General features: G+C 44.0%; 1 protein-coding gene across 1 annotated transcript; it reads right to left on the bottom strand.

The window, feature by feature from the left end:
* Window positions 1-16,948: 16,948 nt before the first annotated feature.
* On the bottom strand, window positions 16,949-19,836 carry LOC111958573 (thioredoxin-interacting protein). Its single transcript, XM_023979838.2, has 6 exons — window positions 19,388-19,836; window positions 18,928-19,003; window positions 18,671-18,818; window positions 17,833-18,192; window positions 17,404-17,718; window positions 16,949-17,251 (listed from the first exon to the last, which is right to left on the bottom strand). Exons 1-6 carry the CDS (start codon window positions 19,641-19,643, stop codon window positions 17,192-17,194), a joined length of 1,215 nt encoding a protein of 404 aa, XP_023835606.1. The 5' UTR covers window positions 19,644-19,836; the 3' UTR covers window positions 16,949-17,191.

Raw genomic sequence — 19,836 nt, 5'->3', positions numbered from 1 at the left:
TCAGTCAATACACATATTTACATAACAACTGATGTTTTCTGACCATAATTTTCTATTTTCTGACCGCTATTTGCTGACAAGAATCAAAGCTCGTATATGTACAGTGAGCACATTTACGATATATATACTTATAGTACACAAAATATATACTGTACATTCCCCCACCTTGGTGTTCCAATAGATATGCAGTGTTCTTTTATTCAGGAATGTGATGGATTGTTATGGTATGAGAAAGCTTTGGATTTCATGTCAGCAGGCTTGGAAACACAGACAAATCAATGCAGCAGTGTCTGCTTCAAGAGAGCACCTTGCTAATCTGATTTGTTCAGACACATTTTCATGTATCACTGTGCAGGGTGATGCACTAAAAGGTAGAAGCAGTAGGCTGTAAATGCTAAAAAAATGGTGCAGTTTATTAATTCAATACAAAGTCATTTAAAAGACGTGGAAGTGAAGAGGACACACACACACATTGCTAAGGTTTGCACTGACCCAGCAGTTTCTAAGGGTTTCACTTTATAGCTACAGCTATCCTTACTGTAAGCGTACTGTAGTTATACACTCACTGTTTATTAGGTACACCCATCTAGTACCGGGTCGGACCCCTCTTCGCCTCCAAAACATACTGAATTCTTCGGGGAATTCTACAAGGTGTCGGAAACGTTCCACAGGGATGTTGGTCCATGCTGATGCGATGGCATCACACAGTTGCTACAGATTGGACGGCGGTACATTCATGCTGGCAACAAGTCCGTTCCATCTCGTCCCAAAGATGCTCTATTGGATTGACAATGGTGACTGTGCAAGCCACTCAAGTAAACTGAACTCGTCATGTTCCAGCAGATGTTTTACCACTCCTCAATGGTCCAGTGTTGGTGATCGCGTGCCCACTGGGACTGCTTCTTGTTCTTAGCTGTGGAACCCGGTGTGGTCGTCTGCTGCAATAGCCCGTCCATTACAAGGATCGACGAGTTGTGAGTTCCGAGATGCCGTTCTGCACYCCACTGTTGTACTGTGCCGTTATTTGTCTGGCCCGCCTGTTAGCTTGCATGATTCTTGATGTTCTCCTCCGACCTCTCATCAACGAGCTGTTTTCACCCACAGGACTGCTGCTGACTGGATGTTTTTTTGTTTGTCGCACCATTCTCGGTAAACCCTAGACACTGTCGTGCGTGAAAAGCCCAGGAGGGTGGCCGTTTTCATAGATACTGGGTTCGGCGCGCCTGCCACCGACGATCATTCCACGTTGAAAGTCACATAGGTAACTCTTTTTGCCCATTCTAACGTTCAATCGAACAGTAACTGAATGCCTTGATGCCTGTCTGCCTGCTTTATATGACAGGCCCCGGCCACTTGACTCACTGTCTGTAGGAGCGATCCATTTTCATGAACGGGGTGGTCAACATAATAAACTGTRCGGTGAYMGTATAACTTAGCATCTGCTTGTAAGTTTATTTTAAACTTTGTTGATCTGCTGTAGAGAAGCCTGAAGCACGTTGTCGTCCCTGTGCAGTACATCTCTCTCACACACACACACTATGATTCTGTGTACTGTGCTCAGCTTTCTAAAAGTCAAATGTCTGTTTTCAGACAGTGCAGTAACCAGTCTTAAGCTTTGGACAGTCATGTACTTGCTTCACTATGCCTGAACAGAGGCTCAATGTGCAGTAAGAGTATTATTCCTCTTTCATGACTCCCAATTAGTCAGCATAATAACATTTGAGGTTTTATGCCTTCACTGTAAATCTACTGGACCCTGGACATCATCCGTGTGGCAGTGCTTCAGGCAGGGCCTCATCTCCTTATTTGACTTTTACATTTACACGGCAGGACCAGGTGGTGGGCTCTTCCAGTAGCTTCCTGCCACTGTCCTCAACCAACATCTGCATTCTGTTTCTCAATGCCACCTGCCTCTCTCATGGCATATGCTATTGTATAGTAATTTCAGGTACTCCTCTATGAATAGTGTGCATCACTGTACAGGCCTTATTTCTGTGTTCATTTCACAACCAATAATGTTCATATCAAGTTTGTTACACAGAAGCTTAGGTCCCCTGTCTCTTGCTCAGTGCAAATACCAAGGCATTGAAATAAGAAAGGTATTCCAATGGCATTTGCATGAAATTACATTGGCACAATTTACTTATCAAGTTTGATGTATTATGATTATTCAAGTCAAATGTTTTGTGTCTAGGGTGCAACTCTGGAATGTTGAGCCCAGGCAAGGTGGTATCTGATCTGCTGTTGAACGTCTCACTCACCCAATCCTGCCTATCCCATAGAGGGGCAAAATGATAAGTGATGTGTGGCGACTGTGCTGCCTGTCCTCCAAGGAGCTGGGACTAATATAATCCTTCTCTACAGGAGTACTCATTCAGAAACACAAATCCATGTGATTGTGACTGAGACAAACTGTCTATCCAATGAAATATAATTGAGAGTTGTGTTGGTGGATTCCCATCTGAGCAAAGGATATGTAATCAGTCTCTTTATCTATCGACCCGTTTGAGTTTTGGGTCGTGCCATTTTGCCTTTAGCATGCTTCTAGTATTTTATGATTCAGGTTCTTGAAATCTGACGGGAGCTACTTGGTAAATGACAGTCATGATACCCTATTCAAAGAGGCCTTTGTCCTGAAGACTGCTTCCTCAAAAGGGGTTTGGAACATGTTGTAACCTACTTGACTGGGCTCAAGGAGTCAGCACTCGGCAGCAACTGTGCGATCACTCTCCCATAGGAGTGGGTTCTGAGAAAGGACTGTAGCTTTGATGTGAAGGCTGAAGGATGCTTCTGATGAAAGGGCTATTGTGACAGCACAATGCTATTCAGACAGGGGTGTTCAGATCAAGTTATGGCTTGAATGGGTTTACATCACTAACGGCTGAGGGAGTGCAATTTGAGGACCCTTACAAAAAACAAGTTCCAAGTAGGTCAACAGAAATGGAGAGCAGGAGGAGTGTGAAGAAAAACTTCCCATATTATGGTTACAGAAAACCCTGTTGTCAAAGCTACTTATTTCTGAGAGGTCTGCCTGGAATAGATAGTCTGCGCAATTCATTCCAAGAAACCGAGCTGAGGCTAAGTACTGTGGCAGATTACTCACTGCCACTGAACATGGGCTGAAACCAGAGCTGATGAGAAGGAGAGTCCAGGGAAGAGGGGGGATAAAAAGGTTACTGTATAAATGCATCTGGGGTGGTTGACAGTACCCTTGACTTTTATACACTTATCAGGACTTTACAGAAGCCATTTCAAAGGTTCTCTGTGGCTCTTCCTGGATTTTACTCAATCATTCTCATATTTTTTTTAACCTGACCATAGTATCATCATGAGTCAAGTCAAACTAGATGATAGGTGATGCCTAGTCCATTTAACATAAACTCAGCAAAAAAAGAAACGTCCTCTCACTGTCAACTGCGTTTATTTTAAGAAAACTTAACATGTGTAAATATTTGCATGAACATAACAAGATTCAACAACTGAGACATAAACTGAACAAGTTCCACAGACGTGACTAACAGAAATGGAATATTGTGTCCTTGAACAAAGGGGGGTTCAAAATCATTAAGTACTGCAGTGCATCTCCTCATGGACTGCACCAGATTTGCCAGTTCTTGCTGTGAGATGTTACCCCACTCTTCCACCAAGGAACCTGCAAGTTCCCAGACAGACATTTCTGGGGGGAATGGCCCCAGCCCTCACCCTCCGTGCTCAATGAGATTGAGATCCGGGCTCTTCACTGGCCATGGCAGAACACTGATATTCCTGTCTTGCAGGAAATCACTCACAGAACGAGCAGTATGGCTGGTGGCATTGTCATGCTGGTGGGTCATGTCAGGATGAGCCTGCAGGAGGGTACCACATGAGGGAGGAGTATGTCTTCCCTGTAACGCACAGTTTTGAGATTGCCTGCAATGACAGAGTACAGGCCTCTGTGTAACGTTCATTCCTTCGACGATAAGCGCAAATCCGACCATCACCCCTGGTGAGACAAAACTGCGACTCGTCAGTGAAGAGCACTTTTTGCCAGTCCTGTCTGGTCCAGCGACGGTGGGTTTGTGCCCATAGGCGACGTTGTTGCTGGTGATGTCTGTTGAGGACCTGCCTTGCAACAGGCCTACAAGCTCTCAGTCCAGTCTCTCTCAGCCTATTGTGGACAGTCTGAGTAATGATGGAGGGATTGTGCGTTCCTGGTGTAACTCGGGCAGTTGTTGTTGCCATCCTGTACCTGTCCCGCAGGTGTGATGTTCGGATGTACCGATCCTGTGCAGATGTTGTTACACGTGGTCTGCCACTGCGAGGACGATCAGCTGTCCTCTGTCTCCTGTAGCGCTGTCTGGTGTCTCACAGTACGGACATTGCAATTTATTGCCTGGCCACATCTGCAGTCCTCATGCCTCCTTGCAGCATGCCTAAGGCACGTTCATGCAGATGAGCAGGGACCTGGGCATCTTTCTTTTGGTGTTTTTCAGAGTCAGTAGAAAGGCCTCTTTAGTGTCCTAAGGTTTCATGACTGTGACCTTAATTGCCTACCGTCTGTAAGCTGTTAGTGTCTTAACAACCGTTCCACAGGTGCATGTTCATTATTGTTTATGGTTCATTGAACAAGCATGGGAAACTGTTTAAACCTTTACAATGAAGATCTGTGAAGTTATTTAAATTTTAACGAATTATCTTTGAAAGACAGGATCCTGAAAACTTTTTAAAACTTAGAGCTCATAACAAAAGACAGATGGGTTGGACAACGTCCCGACAAAAGTTGCGCTCAACCCTGAGACAAAATGCAATGCAAATAGTCGGTAGCCATTTGATTAGTGTGATAGAAAAATTTGGTATTCACCTTATTTGTTGGATATGTAACAATTATTACTTACAAACAGTAAGATATTTCTGTCCTGCTAATACTGTGTTTTATGGCCCACTCCAGCACCTGCAGCTTATCTGGGCATATGGCTGTAGCTTTAGCTGCAATGACTTGTGATAAAAACCTAAAAGCTGGCATTCCATAACACAAGAGTGGTGTGTGTGTGACCTGAGATGAGAGGAGCCTGGAAGAGTTTAGAACAATGCCCATTGTCTCATCTTCCTGGCATTTGGGAAACTATGTCGGGTTGGGGGTAAAAACACCATTTTGTTAGATAACAAGAGTGGCTTGGTGGGAGATTTTTTAAGCATTTTTAGGTCCAATATAATATCCGTAGACTCTCAGTCTAGCAGTCAAGACTGTTGGGCTGACGGTTTATTATTGCAATAATTAATCGATATTAAATAAAGATGATTGTTTGAAGAAAGACCAAGTCTCTCTCAGTACTCCATTTCCACGAAATTAGCTGTTCAGGAGCTTATGGCTTGGGGTAGAATAAGTCTTTTGGACCCAGACTTGGTGCTCCGGTACCGGCTTGCTGTGGCGGTATGCAGAGAGAACAGTCTATGACTAGGGTGGCTGGAGTCTTTGACAAGTTTTAGGGCCTTCCTCTGACACCGCCTGGTATCGAGGTCCTGGATGGCGGGAAGCTTGGCCCCAGTGATGTACTGGGCCATACACACTACCCTCTGTAGCAGTGTCAGTTGCCATACCAGGCAGTGATGCAACCAGTCAGGATGCTCTCGATGGTGCATCTATATCACTTTTTGAGGAGCTGAGGACCCATGCCAATTCTTTTCAGTCTCCTGAAGGGGAATAGGCATTGTCGTGTCCTCTTCACGAGCTTCTTGGTGTGTTTGGACCATGATAGTTTGTTGTTGATGTGGACACCAAGGAACTTGAAGCTTCTCAACCTTCTCCACTACAGCCCTGTCAATGAGAATGGGGGCATGCTCGGTCCTCCTTTTCTTGTAGTCCACAATCATCTCCTCTGTCTTGATCACATTGAGAGAGAGGTTGTTGTCCTGGCACCACACGGCCAGGTCTCTCACCTCCTCCCTATAGGCTGTCTCATCGTTGTCCGTGATCAGGCCTACCACTGTTGTGCCATCGGCAAACTTAATGATGGTGTTGAAGTCGTGCCTGGCCATGAGGTCATGAGTGAACAGGGAGTACAGGAGGGGACTGAGCACGCACCCCTGAGGGGCCCCCGTGTTGAGGATCAGCATGGCGGATGTGTTTTTACCTACCCTTACCACCTGGGGGCGGCCCTTCAYGAAGTCCAGGATCCAGTTGCAGAGCGAGGTGTTTAGTCCCAGGGTCCTTAGCTTAGTGATGAGCTTTGAGGGCACTATGGTGTTGAACGCTGAGCTGTAGTCAATGAATAGCACTCTCACAGGTGTTCCTTTTGTGCAGGTGGGAAAGGGCAGTGTTGAGTGCAATAGAGATTGCATCATCTGTGGATCTGTTGGGGCGGTATACAAATTGGAGTGGGTCTAGGGTTTCTGGGATTATGGTGTTGATGTGAGCCATGACCAGCCTTTCAAAGCACTTCATAGCTTCAGACGTGAGTGCTATGGGTCAGTAGTCATTTAGGCAGGTTATCTTAGTGTCCGTCGGCACAGGGACTATGGTGGTCTGCTTGAAACATGTTGATATTACAAACTCAGTTAGGGACAGGGTGAAAATGTCAGTGAAGACACTTGCCAGTTGGTCAGCGCATGCTCAGAGTACACGTCCTGGTAATCCGTCTGGCCCTGCAGCCTTGTGAATGTTAACCTGTTTAAAGGTCTTACTCACATCGGCTATGGAGAGTGTGATCACACAGTCTCTCTGAACAGTTGATGCTCTCATGCATGTTTCAGTGTTACTTGCCTCGAAACGAGCATAGAAGTCATTTAGCTCGTCTGGTAGGCTCATGTCACTGGGCAGCTTGCGGCTGTGCTTCCCTTTGTAGTCTGTAATAGTTTGCAAGCCCTGCCACATCCAACGAGCATCAGAGCCGGTGTAGTACGATTCAATCTTAGTCCTGTATTGACACTTTGTCTGTTTGATGGTTTGTTGGAGGGCATAGCGGGATTTCTTATAAGCTTCCGTGTTAGAGTCCCGCTCCTTGAAAGCGGCAGCTCTACCCTTTAGCTCAGTGCGGAAGTTGCCTGTAATCTATGGCTTCTGGTTGGGATATGTACGCACAGTCACTGTGGGGACGACATCATCGATGCACTTATTGATGAAGCCAGTGACTGATGTTGTGTACTCCCCAATGCCATCGGAAGAATCCCGGAACATATTCTAGTCTGTGCTAGCAAAACAGTCCTGTAGCTTAGCATCTGCTTCAGCTGACCACTTTTTTATTGACCGAGTCACTGGTGCTTCCTGCTTTAGTTTTTGCTTGTAAGCAGGAGGATAGAATTATGGTCAGGTTTGCCAAACGGAGGGTGAGGGAGAGCTTTGTACGCGTCTCTGTGTGTGGAGTAAAGGTGGTCTAGAGTTTTTTTTCCCTCTGGTTGCACATGTAACAAGCTGGTAGAAATGAGGTAAAACAGATTTAAGTTTCCCTGCATTACAGTTCCCGGCCACTAGGAGCACCACCTCTGGATGAGCGTCTTCCTGTTTGCTTATGGCCGTATGCAGCTCATTGAGTGCGGTCTTAGTGCCAGCATCGGTTTGTGGTGGTAAATAGTGTGGTCTACAGCTTATCATGAGATATTCTACCTCAGGCGAGCAAAACCTCAAGACTTCCTTAGATTTTGTGCACCAGCTGTTGTTTATAAATATACATAGACCGCCACCCCTTGTCTTACCAGAGGCAGCTGTTCTATCCTGCCCAAAAAGTGTAAAACCCGCCAGCTGTATGTTATTCATGTCGTCGTTCAGCCACAGCTCGGTTTTTGAAGGAACTCGGCAGGTAGGTTGGCCCAAACATCTTGGAGAACTAACCACAGTTCTTCTGTGGATTTAGGAAGCCTCAGGTGCTTCTCTCGCTTCATGTAATCCCAGACAGACTTAATGATGTTGAGATCACGGCTCTGTGGGGGCCATACCATCACCCCAACTCCATTTGCAAAAATGCAGCCCCAAACTTGCAAGGAACCTTCACTATGCTTCACTGTTGCCTGCAGACCCTCAATCGTGTACCGCTCTCCAGCCCTTCGACGAACAAACGTCCTTCTGCTACAGCCAAATATTTCAAATTTTGACTCATCAGTCCAGAGCACCTGCTGTCATTTTTCTGCACCCTAGTTCCTGTGTTTCCGTACATAGTTGAGTCGCTTGGCCTTGTTTCCACGTCGGAGGTATGGCTTTTTGGCCGCAAGTCTTCCATGAAGGCAACTTCTGACCAGACTTCTCCGGACAATAGATGGATGTACCAGGGTCCCACTGGTAAGCATGAAGTGTCTCTCATCTGCTGCAGTAAGTTTCCTTGGCCGACCACTGCGTCTACMGTCCTCAACATTAKCCGTTTCTTTGTGCTTCTTCAAAAGAGCTTAGACAGCACATCTGGAAACCCCTGTCTGCCTTGAAATTTCTGTCTGGGAGAGACCTTGCTGATGCAGTATAACAACCTTGTGTCTTGTTGCTGTGCTCAGTCTTGCCATGGTGTATGACTTTTGACAGTAAACTGTCTTCAGCACCCGCAGTCGGATCCTTACAAGGCACCCAGACCTACGTCCCCGATATCTCCGTCTCTTTCTCCTGCCGAATGACTGGGATGAGGGCCTTGTTGGGTGTCTGAAGTAAATCCTTTGCGTCCGACTCGTTAAATAAAAAATCTTCTTCCAGTACGGGGTGAGTAATCGCTGTCCTGATATTTAGAATCTCTTTTACGTCATAAGAGACGGTGGCAGAAACATTACGTACAAAATAAGTTACAAATAACACGAGAAAAACATACACAATAGCACAATTGGTTAGCGGACCGTAAAATGGCAGCCATCTCCTCCGGTGCTATTATCAAACACCCCACTTGTCTATTGTACATTCAACATATTCTTTCAAACCTTAGTGGTGATGGTGAATGTGCCGTGTAAAGAACGTGTTGCCCATATGAGACAGACGCTAGAGCCACAGTTCCATGGCACGAACTGTGTGTTATATGAGCTCATGACTAGTACATTGGGACTTCACTGACCTGTTAAATATGGCATATATACTGAGTGTCTCAGTTTCACTGCTTGGGGTCATGACCCTGCCCCAAATGCTGTAGCTCAGTAATTACAACACAACATTGGTACAGAATGATTGTGACAAGTAAAGTATTACGCTCATAACATTCGAATGATAGGTACGGTTATTGAAACCAATCAGCATGCAGTTCTTGCTTGCTTGAGTAGAGTGAGATTGTCCTTGTCAAGAAATAAAGAAAATTCACAGGCATCCGATGATCAACTACAATACGTTTAGAGTAGACCCTGGCAAGCTATGGCAGTATTTGTAGATGTTTATGCCAACACCCACAGGTTGGTACGTCACGGTAAACCCTGTCAGCCTGTGGTGGTTCTTATGAAGTTAATTTGAGCTATATGAATGTTCTCATACCCTCAAGGTCACAGAATCGAAAAACCAAAACACTCATATAAGAGGTCAGACTCAAGTATTGTTTTCACCGTTTGGGTTTTCCAGACAAAGTCACTTCTCAACAACCCCACAAAGGACAAACACTCCACTATTTCCTGATATCTCTGACTTACCAACTGCCCAATATCATTTCACCACTATCAGCACAACTGCTGTTGATATAATAACCCTGTTGACATTATCAGGATAATAGAAAGACCATGTACAACAGGGTAAGCTGAAGAGTATGTTTAACAAATAGGTTTTATTGTCATGGATTTGAATGAAACTAGACTAACTTTATGAGGACATCATGTTGTGGACGGTGTAAATTGCATTAAATGTTCACATAGTCAAGTAACAACATTGTAAATGTGTACACGTAGACTGAGCACATCTTGAATTGTGTCTATCCTGACCTTGCATGTCTGCTATTGTTTCTGGTTTTGGCACTCACAATTCAGTGTTTATTCCAGACTTCAAGGCTTCCCTGATGTCCTCCAGTGTGTGTGTGTGTGTGTGTGTGTGTGTGTGTGTGTGTGTGNGAATTGCGACTCTACTTTGTCTCTATACTGACGCTTAGCTTGTTTGATTGTCTTGCGGAGGGAATAGCTACACTGTTTGTATTCGGTCATGTTTCAGGTCACCTTAAATTGCAATAAATGTTCACATAGTCGAGTAACAACATTGTAAATGTGTACACGTAGATTGAGCACATCTTTCATTTTGTCTATCCTGACCTTGCAAGTCTGCAATTTGTTCTGGTCTTGGCACTCACAATTCAGTGTTTAATCCAGACTTCAAGGCTTCCCTGGTGTCCTCAGTGTGTGCATGTGTTGTGTGTGTCATTCTTGATATCCTGTTTTGACTAAGATTGTATTATACAAAATCAGTTAGTTTCTTGCAATGTGTTGTAATTTCAGGGGGGGTGTGTTAGTTATAAACTTTGTCTCATAAAATGATGCTATAAAAGGAGTATGCAGCATAGACAGGGTCACCGCCATCTGCCAAATGTGTACAGCATGCAGCAGTGTGAAGAGTAGCCAGGATGTAGGGAATACACCCTCACCCACACAAAAATGAACATGCATGCCCTAGTGACTGTACTCATGAACACTATGCCACATCCAATGGCAGTAGAGGTCAACTTTTGAAGAATATTGGCTGTGAGTGGTTAATATTCCTGAAAACATGAGATGAGTGCATGTTCAGTTCATGGGGGAAAATGAAAAGTGTGCCAACTTGAAGACAGGGGGGTGGCAGTTGGTGTTTATCCCCAGTTGAGTAGCTTTGTATCCTTGATATCACTATTACTGCATTGTAGTTATTGCTTTACTAAACTCAGTATTATGAAATCTTTCAGTGCTGTTCACAAATATCTCCTAGGTCATAGCCATTCTGATGTACCACCATTCATCATACGACATGTTTTTCCTCTGGTGTTGAATTCAAGCTGAGTAAATCTGGGCTCAGGAAGTACTGGTGGTGCAGGATAGTCAGCAACCCCCAACATGGATAGGTAGATAGTCACTCTTAATGTCACCAGCCCAAGATATTCGTGACTTTAAACAAACAACTACATCAGTCAGTCGCTAACTGGATGGCTATGAGAAACAACCTTCGCATAACCTTTTGTCCTAAATGACTAAATGATAATTATGTCATAGCTGAACATTGTAATGTATCAACAACCAAATACAGATGTGCTTTGCAATTCAGTAATATGTCATTCAGGGACGATTGCATCACTTCATTATAAGTGATATTGCAAATCTATTATAGTTGACAGTATCTTTTATTAATCTACAGTATATAGCTCCATTGARTATGTTGTGACTTGTAATGATTGTGGTAAGTGGTCGTTTCACTGTCCATTCTGCTAAATTACTCAGATGTCAAATTTTCTAAGAGAAACCATGGGCTATGTAATACACTGCTCAAAAAAATWAAGGGAACACTTAAACAACACAATGTAACTCCAAGTCAATCACACTTCTGTGAAATCAAACTGTCCACTTAGGAAGCAACACTGATTGACAATAAATTTCACATGCTGTTGTGCAAATGGAATAGACAAAAGGTGTAAATTATAGGCAATTAGCAAGACACCCCCAATAAAGGAGTGATTCTGCAGGTGGTGACCACAGACCACTTCTCAGTTCCTATGCTTCCTGGCTGATGTTTTGGTCACTTTTGAATGCTGGCGGTGCTCTCACTCTAGTGGTAGCATGAGACGGAGTCTACAACCCACACAAGTGGCTCAGGTAGTGCAGCTCATCCAGGATGGCACATCAATGCGAGCTGTGGCAAGAAGGTTTGCTGTGTCTGTCAGCGTAGTGTCCAGAGCATGGAGGCGCTACCAGGAGACAGGCCAGTACATCAGGAGACGTGGAGGAGGCCGTAAGAGGGCAACAACCCAGCAGCAGGACCGCTACCTCCGCCTTTGTGCAAGGAGGGGCACTGCCAGAGCCCTGCAAAATGACCTCCAGCAGGCCACAAATGTGCATGTGTCWGCATGCAGCTCTAACCAGAATAAAAAGAGGAGTGGGAGGCCGCGGTGCACAACTGAGCAAGAGGACAAGCACATTAGTGTCTCAAACAGACGCCTCACATGTCCTCAACTGGCAGCTTTATTAAATAGTACCCGCAAAACACCAGTCTCAACGTTAACAGAGAAGAGGCGACTCCGGGATGCAACTAAGAGTTGTGAAATTTGACCACATACCTGTGAAAATAGTACCAAAGCGATAAAACAGTAAAAGCCCTTATCTCTAATTCACATGGCATGTCATCATCATCACACACTGAATTCATGTAAATTAGACGTCCATCAACCACAGACTACGTGACTGGCACTATTGGCCAAGGGGGTAGTGAGGTTGGCTCATTATCACAGAAAGGTGATCTCATGGGTGAGGGGGAAATAGTGTGCTTGAAAAGAGGGTGAGGGGCATTGTACGAAGGCAAAGTCAGGTCAAAGCAAAATCAACCCAACTCTCGCAAAGGGACCCTGAATGAAATGGTTGGCCTTTGAAGAGCCATTTCTTTTTTTCCCGAAGTTCATGTTTAACCTTTGGAAGAAGTTGTAGCAATTAGCCTATATTTAGCGGGTTTGTTGACCATCTCTTTCTTATCTTAATTTCCTTTGCTGCAGGATTTGCTTTCAAGGTAGCTATTGGGACATCTTGGGGTGGGTTACCTATAGTGCCCTTTTAGGCCAGCACATTTAGGTGAGGAGCATAGATGGGTATATGTGTTACCTTCTTTATAACAGTAGCTGAAACAGAAGTATGATAGAATGCATGCACACTGTCCTATAACTGTAACAAGTCAAAATCTTTAAATCATATAGGGCAGATGCTAAGTGTGAAGTGTGAGTGAATAAGTCAAACCCACTTAAAATACAAAATAGACTTAAGGTTGATTACCGGCCATATAGACTGCAACAGTACTGAAGGACAATGATACAATATATATGTGAGATTAAAAGGACATAAATTAAAGCGTTTCAACAAGCTGTCTTTGTCAGAGCAACTGATTTTCATTGTGTTGCACAGTACAGCTATGATTGAGCAGTGGTTCAAATGGGCAACATGTACGAGCCGGGAGACGTCAGTCACAATCTCGAGGAAAGTTCAAAGCTTAGCTGGTTATATAAACACACATTGTTGAAACACAATGTCCAACGGACCCCAGAGGACTTTTTCACCATGGGACCAAAAGATTAGCGCGATATTATTAGACCCCAACGAAGTTTGATCTTCTATGCTTGTGCTATATCGAGAGGTGTCAGCTTATAATGTTATCACAGTGGGATATACTCTTTGATATGAGAAGTGTGTCATTGTACTACAACACATACTAACTGTTCTAGGGATATAAAATATTGGGTTATTTTTGAGTACTTGTGTGTGTCTCTCTGTGTGTAATATAATTGTTTTGATGCATACAGGTTAACAAAAAGAATGTAGTTCTATGTTTGGTCAAAAGGCGGCTTGTGCCAAATCATGCCTTGAGATTCCTAGTTGGGTAGGGTTTAGGTGGGCATCAGCCATACTCTAGAGGTAGATGGAGTGTAGTGACAACGACTTACTTGGCAAGATCCTTTGGGATAGCATTGAGTTGGTGGGTTCTCAACAGACAGCTAGCAGGGCAACTAGGAAAGAGAGAGCGAGAGAGGCTTTTTTGAGAGGGGTTGCTCTTTGCGAACAGCTGTAGAAGTGAGTAAACAACAGCATAGGGTTTCTGGTGGCTTGCTGCCAGCTATCCAACTTGGTGTGGTTGTCATTAACCACCACCCCAGCCCTCTGCTCTGTAGGCTAATGCATGCATAGAGAGTGCTACATGAATGCCACTTTACAATCCTGTATGTAATGGGAGCAGCGGTAACCTCGATGGGAGGGGGGAGTGAGCCGGCAACCTATTGCTGATATTTCCTTGAGCAAGGAACTTAACCCCCTAAACTGCTCATTGGGAACTGCACTGCGGCTATCTTCTGCTCCAGCCTCTCCAACCTAATGTGTTTCTGTGTGTGTGTGTGTGTGTGTGTGAGAGAGAGCGAAAGAGCGCGAGAGAGACAGATTGATGCACTGGGTTATTTTGGTCAGCCTATCTGTTAATTTCCATCACTCTCCTTTATATATAGTGTATGCTGATTAACCTTTCCCCTAATTCTTCTTGAGATCTTTATTTTCAAACACTATATATACAAAAGTATGTGGACACGCCTTAAAATTAGTGGATTAGTCTATTTCAGCCACACCCGTTGCTGACAGGTGTATAAAATCGAGCACACAGCCATGCAATCTCCATAGACAAACATTGGCAGTAGAATGGCCTTACAGAAGAGCTCTGTGACTTTCAATGTGGTACCGTCATAGGATGCCACCTTTCCAACAAGTCAGTATGTCAAATTTCTGCCCTGCTAGAACTGCCCTGGTCAACTGTAAGTGCTGTTAATGTTAAGTGGAAACGTCTAGGAGCAACAATGGCTCAACTGTGAAGTGGTAGGCCACACAAGCTCACAGAACAGGACCGTCGAGTGCTGAAGCGCAGAGTGTAAAAATCATCTGTCCTCGGTTGCAACACTCACTACCAAGTTCCAAATTGCTTCTGGAAGCAACGTCAGCACAAGAGATGTTCGAAATGGGTTTCCATGGCCGAACAGCCGCACACAAGGCTAAGATCACCATGCGCAATGCCAAGCGTCGGCTGGAGTGGTATAAAGCTCGCCGCCATTGGACTCTGGAGCAGTGGAAACGCGTTCTCTGGAGAAATGAATCATGCTTCACCATCTGGCAGTCCAAAGGACGAATCTGGGTTTGGCGGATGCCAGGAGAATGCTACCTGCCTCAATGCATAGTGCCCATTGTAAAGTTTGGTGGAGGAAGAATAATGGTGTGGGTCTGTTTTTCATAGTTCGGGCCAGGCCCCTTAGTTCCAGTGAAGGGAAATCTTAACGCTACAGCATACAATGACATTCTAGATGATTCTGTGCTTCCAACTTTGTGGCATCAGTTTGGGGAAGGCCCTTTCCTGTTTCAGCATGACAATGCCCCCGTGCACAAAGCAACGTCCATACAGAAATGGTTTGTCGAGATCGGTGTGGAAGAACCCTGACCTCAACCCCACCGAACACCTTTTGGATGAATTGGAATGCCGACTGCGAGCCAGGCCAACATCAGTGCTCGACCTCACTAATGCCCCTGTGGCTGAATGGATGTAAGTCCCTGCAGTAATGTTCCCACATCTAGTGGAAAGCCTTCCCAGAAAAGTYGAGGCTGTTATAGCATTAAAGGAGGGACCAACTCCATATTAATGCCCATGATTTTCAAATGAGATGTTCGACAAGCAGGTGTACATATACTTTGGTCTTATAGTGCACTTATTCTTCCTTTATATTTTCTGGGGTATTTGAATAAGCCTAATTTATATTCTCTTGCTCTTTGATATTTACAGAAACTGTGTGAACAACTTTATGGGAATAAAAAGGGTTCTATCATTTGAACGTTTTTCTATGTAGTCAATAATAATAAAGCCATGTATGTTTTCCTTACAAAAAACATCTGAGCAGTTTGAATTTATGACATTTCATTGGTATCAATGTTTGTAATTTGGTCATGAGTTACAGTTCATGGTCAGTGAACTACAACAATCCGTGAACTGTAACTCATGACCAAATTACAAACATTGATACCAATGAAATGTCATAAATTCAAACTGCTCAGATGTTTTTCACACGGAAAACAAACATGGCTTTATTATTATTGACTACATAGAAAAACGTTCAAATGATAGAACCCTTTTTATTCCCATAAAGTTGTTCACACAGTTTCTCAACATTTCATTCTGCTGATGAACTGTGGTTCACCTAACCTAACATGTCATTCACAGCAGGTATGTTAGTATCATCTGATTCCCTGTTGTCTGCTGTCAGCTCCATAATTATATCATTTTCCATGAGTTCCTGTTTAGTAAGGATGAATAAGTGACTTAATTACTAAAGTGTTGCTCTACGCTTCCTATTGTTTCAATGACAGTGTCAATATGCAGCCCCTCTGCTGAGAGGTAATTTATGAAGGGCCATTGGTAAAATGCAGTGACATTGTGGTTAGTGTCCACTCTGACATTGAAGGTTGGGGGTTTGAGTCTTACCAAAGATGAGAAAAATGGGACCTGATGCCTCCCTGCTTGGCACTCAGCATTAAGGAGATGGATTTGGCTTAAGGCCCTGTTAACAGACTAGCGTCCTCTCCAATATGTACTTGTACATCAAGCTGCCTCATGCTACAGAAACAAGAGATAGGCTCCTGCCGTTCTGGCTTGGACAAGGGTTACTTACTGTTCAAATGCATTGACAACCTTGCTGGAATAGAACCCGAACACATTCCAATTTGTTAAATCTAGAATGGAGACAAATATTTGTCATTCCTTGAAAGGAAGCAAATATAATAAAGGCAAAGAGAGAAGGAAACAATTTAGAATGTAATATATATATTTTCTTTGCATAGAAAACCAACCCATAGGTTCTCCTCATATAAAATACTTCTCGCATTTTCACATACCCAAATTCAAAACATAATGTAGATCACCCATTTAGTCATTCCCATTCTGCAAGCTTGGTCGTTACCATGAAAAGTCACTCTCTTCTACCATAAACCACTGAGTTAACATTCATGTAAAATGACCTAGTATAATCTGGAAGACTTTTATGAATACAAAAATATGTCATTTTTCATTATCTAATTACAGAGCCATTGATATTAATATAAAGTGGAATAGAATATAACATTAAAACACTTTCTATCCCTTCACTACTTTTGCATGGTCACAGCATCGTATCTGTCTGACCTAAAATGATAGCTGTGCACACTCAATGTATGGATGTGAATTCTAACATTGTTTCATTCCTCTGAGAGAATATGGCAACTGTCAAAATGCTCGAACACACTGAAGTACAGAACTACCGTGGAATGACTAGAGGGTTACAGACAGACATAGAACAATCAGTTTCTGAAGACTGCAATGGTGATAGTGAACGTGGACACCAACATCTACAATCCATATTCATTCAGCCTGAATAATTTCACTTAAACTTGACTCTCAAGTCCACATCTCAGTTCTGGTTCTTGAAAGAATCTTCAGGGCTAGGGTCCCCCACTCTTTCTGCTTCACAGCTGTGCTGCTCCTTAACCAGTCACCAGTCCGTTCCCTGATCTCACTCAGGCTAACCACCAATGCTRAGACTACAACGGGGATTAATTGCAACTCTTACTCGTGGTTCAGCAGACCTGAAGAACATGGCCCTTGCTGTTTGAGATCCTCGTCGACCTGAGAGAAAGTTGGAAAGAAAGAGAAACAGTTGGAAAGAAAATAATTAGACTACATTTGCAACGGTGCAAATTCAGTGCTATCTGCTTCACCTTTCGCTAGTAACTGACTATATCTGTTAAATCTCCATCTTCTATTCTCCATCTCCTTACCTCGGAGTAGGCAGGGGGAGGAGGGTACCAAAGCTCGGGGGCGTGCATGAACAGTCCTTCATCCTCATCTGCGTCGTAGTCCACCAGCAGCGGTGTGAGGGGGGAGTCGATACGGCAGTCGCGGGAGATGTTGCTGTAGCTGGGGGGTTGTGACGGGAGGCGCAGTGACCCAAAGCTACTGGAGGGGGTGTTCAGGGACTCTGCCTGGCTGCTCATGCTGTTGGTGCGGCTGCCAAAGCCATTGAAGGGGATGTTCCCGATGACCAGGGGCAACTCTAGGACCACCTTGTCACTGCCGGGAATGTGGACATAGATCTGATGGATAGATAGATATATGTCATTCCTAGGTCACAAGTCCTTTCAATCATTTTCAATGTGAGGTTTATGGTATTAAATCAAGAAACAAGTTGTCTCAAGTTTGTGACTCACCCTAAGGGCATAGTCCACGTGAATGATGTCGCACCCCAGGAGTGAAGGCTTGAGCCTGGGCACTCGGATGGTCTTGCCCTGCCACATATCACACATGCCCGAGATGATATGGTTGCCCCTCARGACTGAGAGCTTCTGCCCTAGGACCTTGGTTCGGCCATTGGCCTGGTAGGTGTGCTTGACCATGATGGCTGCCTTGGGCACCACGATGCGTGAGCAGGTGTTTTCAAACTTGGCATTGATGCAGATGTCCTCGCCCTCGCAGAAGCCCTTGCGGTCAATCTTGGCACTGATGGACACATGTCCATCTGGGATGAACACGCAGGTGAGCTTCTTCTCCTTCATACCTGCAGCTGGAGCCTGGATGAGAAACAATGAGAAACATTAACATGAGTTAAACATAAATCACCAAGCATGTTGATTCCAAGTCAACCATCAAGCCTAACACCAACCACCCAGACCTCAAAATCTCTCATGTATAGCTAGTTATGGCAAAGTTATACAATTGTCATTAACATTATTAATTTTAATATTTAACCTTTATTTAACAAGGCAAGTCAGTTAAGAACAAATTCTTATTTACAATGACGGCCTAAGAACAGTGGGTTAACTGCCTTGTTCAGGGGCAGAACGACAGATTTTTACTTTGTCAGTTCGGGGGATTCGATCTAGCAACATTTCAGTTACTGGCCCAACGCTCTAACCACTAGGCTACCTGCCGCCATGCATCATCATTACATGGCTCATTCAGGAGAACAAGGTGTATAATGTAATAACTATCAAGTGGCATATATTCCTTGTGGAGATAATGATGATGATGTGATGAGCTGTTATGTACCAGGAGGTCAGGGGTGTTGACGTCCAAGGGCTCCTCCACCTCAAAGTGTTTCTCGCACTGCAAGGCAGGCTGGGAAGGCCTCTCCATCACGGCCCTGACATAATACTGTACACAGCCAAACTTCCCCTTGTAAGACGACACCAGTTGCCTGTGACAAAAGCAGGAGGAATTTTTATTGTGGGATGCTGTCATTATTACATAATGCTATGCCTTTATAGGTAACAAACAACAAGGTTTTTACAGTCCTTGATGCTTACCCAGCATGTGGCAGCTCAAAGCCAAACATGTACTCATATCTGTTCCCTGGTCTGAGAGTTACAAAGCCATTGGAATCTGAGGATGAGAGAAATACATTATGGTCCATTCATTAAACTATGAACAGGTTCATATATTTTAGTCTATTTGTGCAATCCACTGTAGACCACAGGACACCCTTGGTCCACTTCTAGTGCTTATGGGCCAATAAAAATCACCACTGGTGCATTTGATCACCCATAAACATAGACGTGTGCAAATAAAACATATAGCGTGTCTATAAAGCAGAATTTCTCATGCTCCATCTTTGCGTACTGTACTCGCAGAATTCAGTAGCCAACTAGTGGCAGTGCATAAATCATGAATGACACATGGTGTAGCCTGCCGACTGCAGTGAATGTCTATATTCACATTCGATACAAAGACATTTACTTGTGTTTATATTTTAGTTTATAATATTACCTCTAGTCTGTTGGTCCAGATAAACGGTATCTTCGTATTTCAGATATTCAATGTCTTCACGGCATCTGTGCTTTCCTTTCGCGTACTCTACTTTTGCGCATCCAATTCCAAACACTCTTATGGAGGATACCTTGGTCACCTCGGACACCTCAACCACAATATTCCCGGCTACCTTGTCACCACTGGAGTAGAAAGCCTTAGTAGGATCATGGAAAACGATCTCAAAMATCTTCAATTTCTTTGTAATGATTACCATTTTAATATTCGTTTAGTGTGCCAGTGGGTAAGAAAATATAAGTGGAAAATAGCCGACCACTATTATTAGCTAGTTAAGCCTATTGAATTCCACGGATGAACAAATGTCCAACAGTTTGATTGGAATCCAAATAACTATACTGTCACAATGTTAGCTACTTATTGTCATCAACCGTACCATTGGGAGCTGACTG

Source organism: Salvelinus sp. IW2-2015, linkage group LG35, assembly GCF_002910315.2.
Source record: "Salvelinus sp. IW2-2015 linkage group LG35, ASM291031v2, whole genome shotgun sequence".
Lineage (NCBI taxonomy): Eukaryota > Metazoa > Chordata > Actinopteri > Salmoniformes > Salmonidae > Salvelinus > Salvelinus sp. IW2-2015.
This window is presented reverse-complemented; position numbering and strand designations above follow the sequence as displayed.